The 1,371-nt window shown below is 35.2% G+C and overlaps 1 protein-coding gene across 1 annotated transcript; it reads left to right on the top strand.

The window, feature by feature from the left end:
- Nucleotides 1-357: 357 nt before the first annotated feature.
- Nucleotides 358-1,371, top strand: LOC114074810 (agamous-like MADS-box protein AGL82). The gene has a single exon (XM_027912798.1). It carries the CDS (start codon nt 358-360, stop codon nt 1,369-1,371), a length of 1,014 nt encoding a protein of 337 aa, XP_027768599.1.

The raw sequence follows: 1,371 nt of genomic DNA, 5'->3' as shown, positions 1-1,371 counted from the left end.
CCTATTATGCATTATAAGTATTCCGAGAAAACATATTGCAGCTCAAACAAGTATCAACTCTTCGTGATTTTGAAGCTTAATTCTATTCATCACCTATCTGGTAAATACATTAATTTCTTCTTTTTTTGTCGATAAATACGAATACATTTCTTCATGTTTATATATTCTTGTTCAAGTCTGATAACAAGAAATTGAAGATATTGTTTTTCTAGCCGTAAGGAACCTTGGTTGAATGACTCCAAGGAGAAGAATGAAAGCATAATTTTCTTTTCAATTATATATAGTGTGCCTAATGCTTTCTTTATTCTACTACTAGTAATAGTAATAGTAAATGTATTTTGTTGAAGTGCAGGCAAAATGGGAAGATCAAAAATCAAAGTGGAACTTATTCAAGATCACAAGAAGAGGATGAACACTTTTGTAAAACGGAAGGCTAGCTTAGTCAAGAAAATTTCAGAACTCTCAATACTTTGCGACATCAAAGCCTGCATGATCATATATGAAGGAAACAGTAATTGTGAAATGTGGCCAAATGATCCAAATGAAGTTAAAGAGCTAATAAATCTCTACAAAGATCAACCATTTGAAGGACGGACCAAAAGGGGTAAGACATTGTCCAACTATTTCAAAGATGAGATCAAAGTAGAAAAGGATCCGGATTCAAGATTTGACTATTTCGAGAATGATGAAAAGAAAAAGGATGATGCCATCAACGTAGAAAAGTATCCGACTTGGGATTCAAGATTTGACTATTTATCTCAAAAGGAAATACAAAATCTTGTTGGTGTTATCTCAAAAAGGACGGAGAATGCAAAAGGAAGAATAGAATTGTTGAAGAGCATGAATGGAAGTTGCTCACTTTCTCATCAACAACAAATATGGGACTACAACAACTTGATGAACCAAACATCTCTATGGCCTATTTCAGATCATGTGAATTCTTTCAACAACATTTTTCAATCAAATATTGGTGTGAATTCAATGATGGAGTCAGAAAACTGGTTGGCAAATGATGAAATTGGTTCAAGTTTGGCAATGCATCCTCTGGGGAATAATTATGGGATTATTGATTCAAGTTCGACAATGATGCTGCCTATGGGGAATAACGAAATTGGTTCAAGTTCGACAATGCAGCAGCCTATGTATCAGTACCCTTTCATGTACAATGGCTCTACCCATGTCATTGGTTCAAGTTCGACAATGCAGCCTCCTATGGGTCAGTACCCTTTCACAAACAATGACGACTCTACTGGGGATATTGGTTCAAGTTCAATGCAGCCTATGGGGAATAATAATGAGATTGGTTCAGCTTTGACAGTGCAACCCATGGACAATGACTCTACTTATGATTCCTGTACATTTTATTATTGA

Source organism: Solanum pennellii, chromosome 11 (assembly GCF_001406875.1).
Source record: "Solanum pennellii chromosome 11, SPENNV200".
Taxonomy (NCBI): domain Eukaryota; kingdom Viridiplantae; phylum Streptophyta; class Magnoliopsida; order Solanales; family Solanaceae; genus Solanum; species Solanum pennellii.
Note: the sequence above shows the minus strand (reverse complement) of the source record. Positions and strands in the feature narration are given on the sequence as shown.

Bases quoted from the DNA above. Each gene is read 5' to 3' on its own strand.
- LOC114074810 (XM_027912798.1), top strand. From the start codon at position 358: ATGGGAAGATCAAAAATCAAAGTGGAACTTATTCAAGATCACAAGAAG.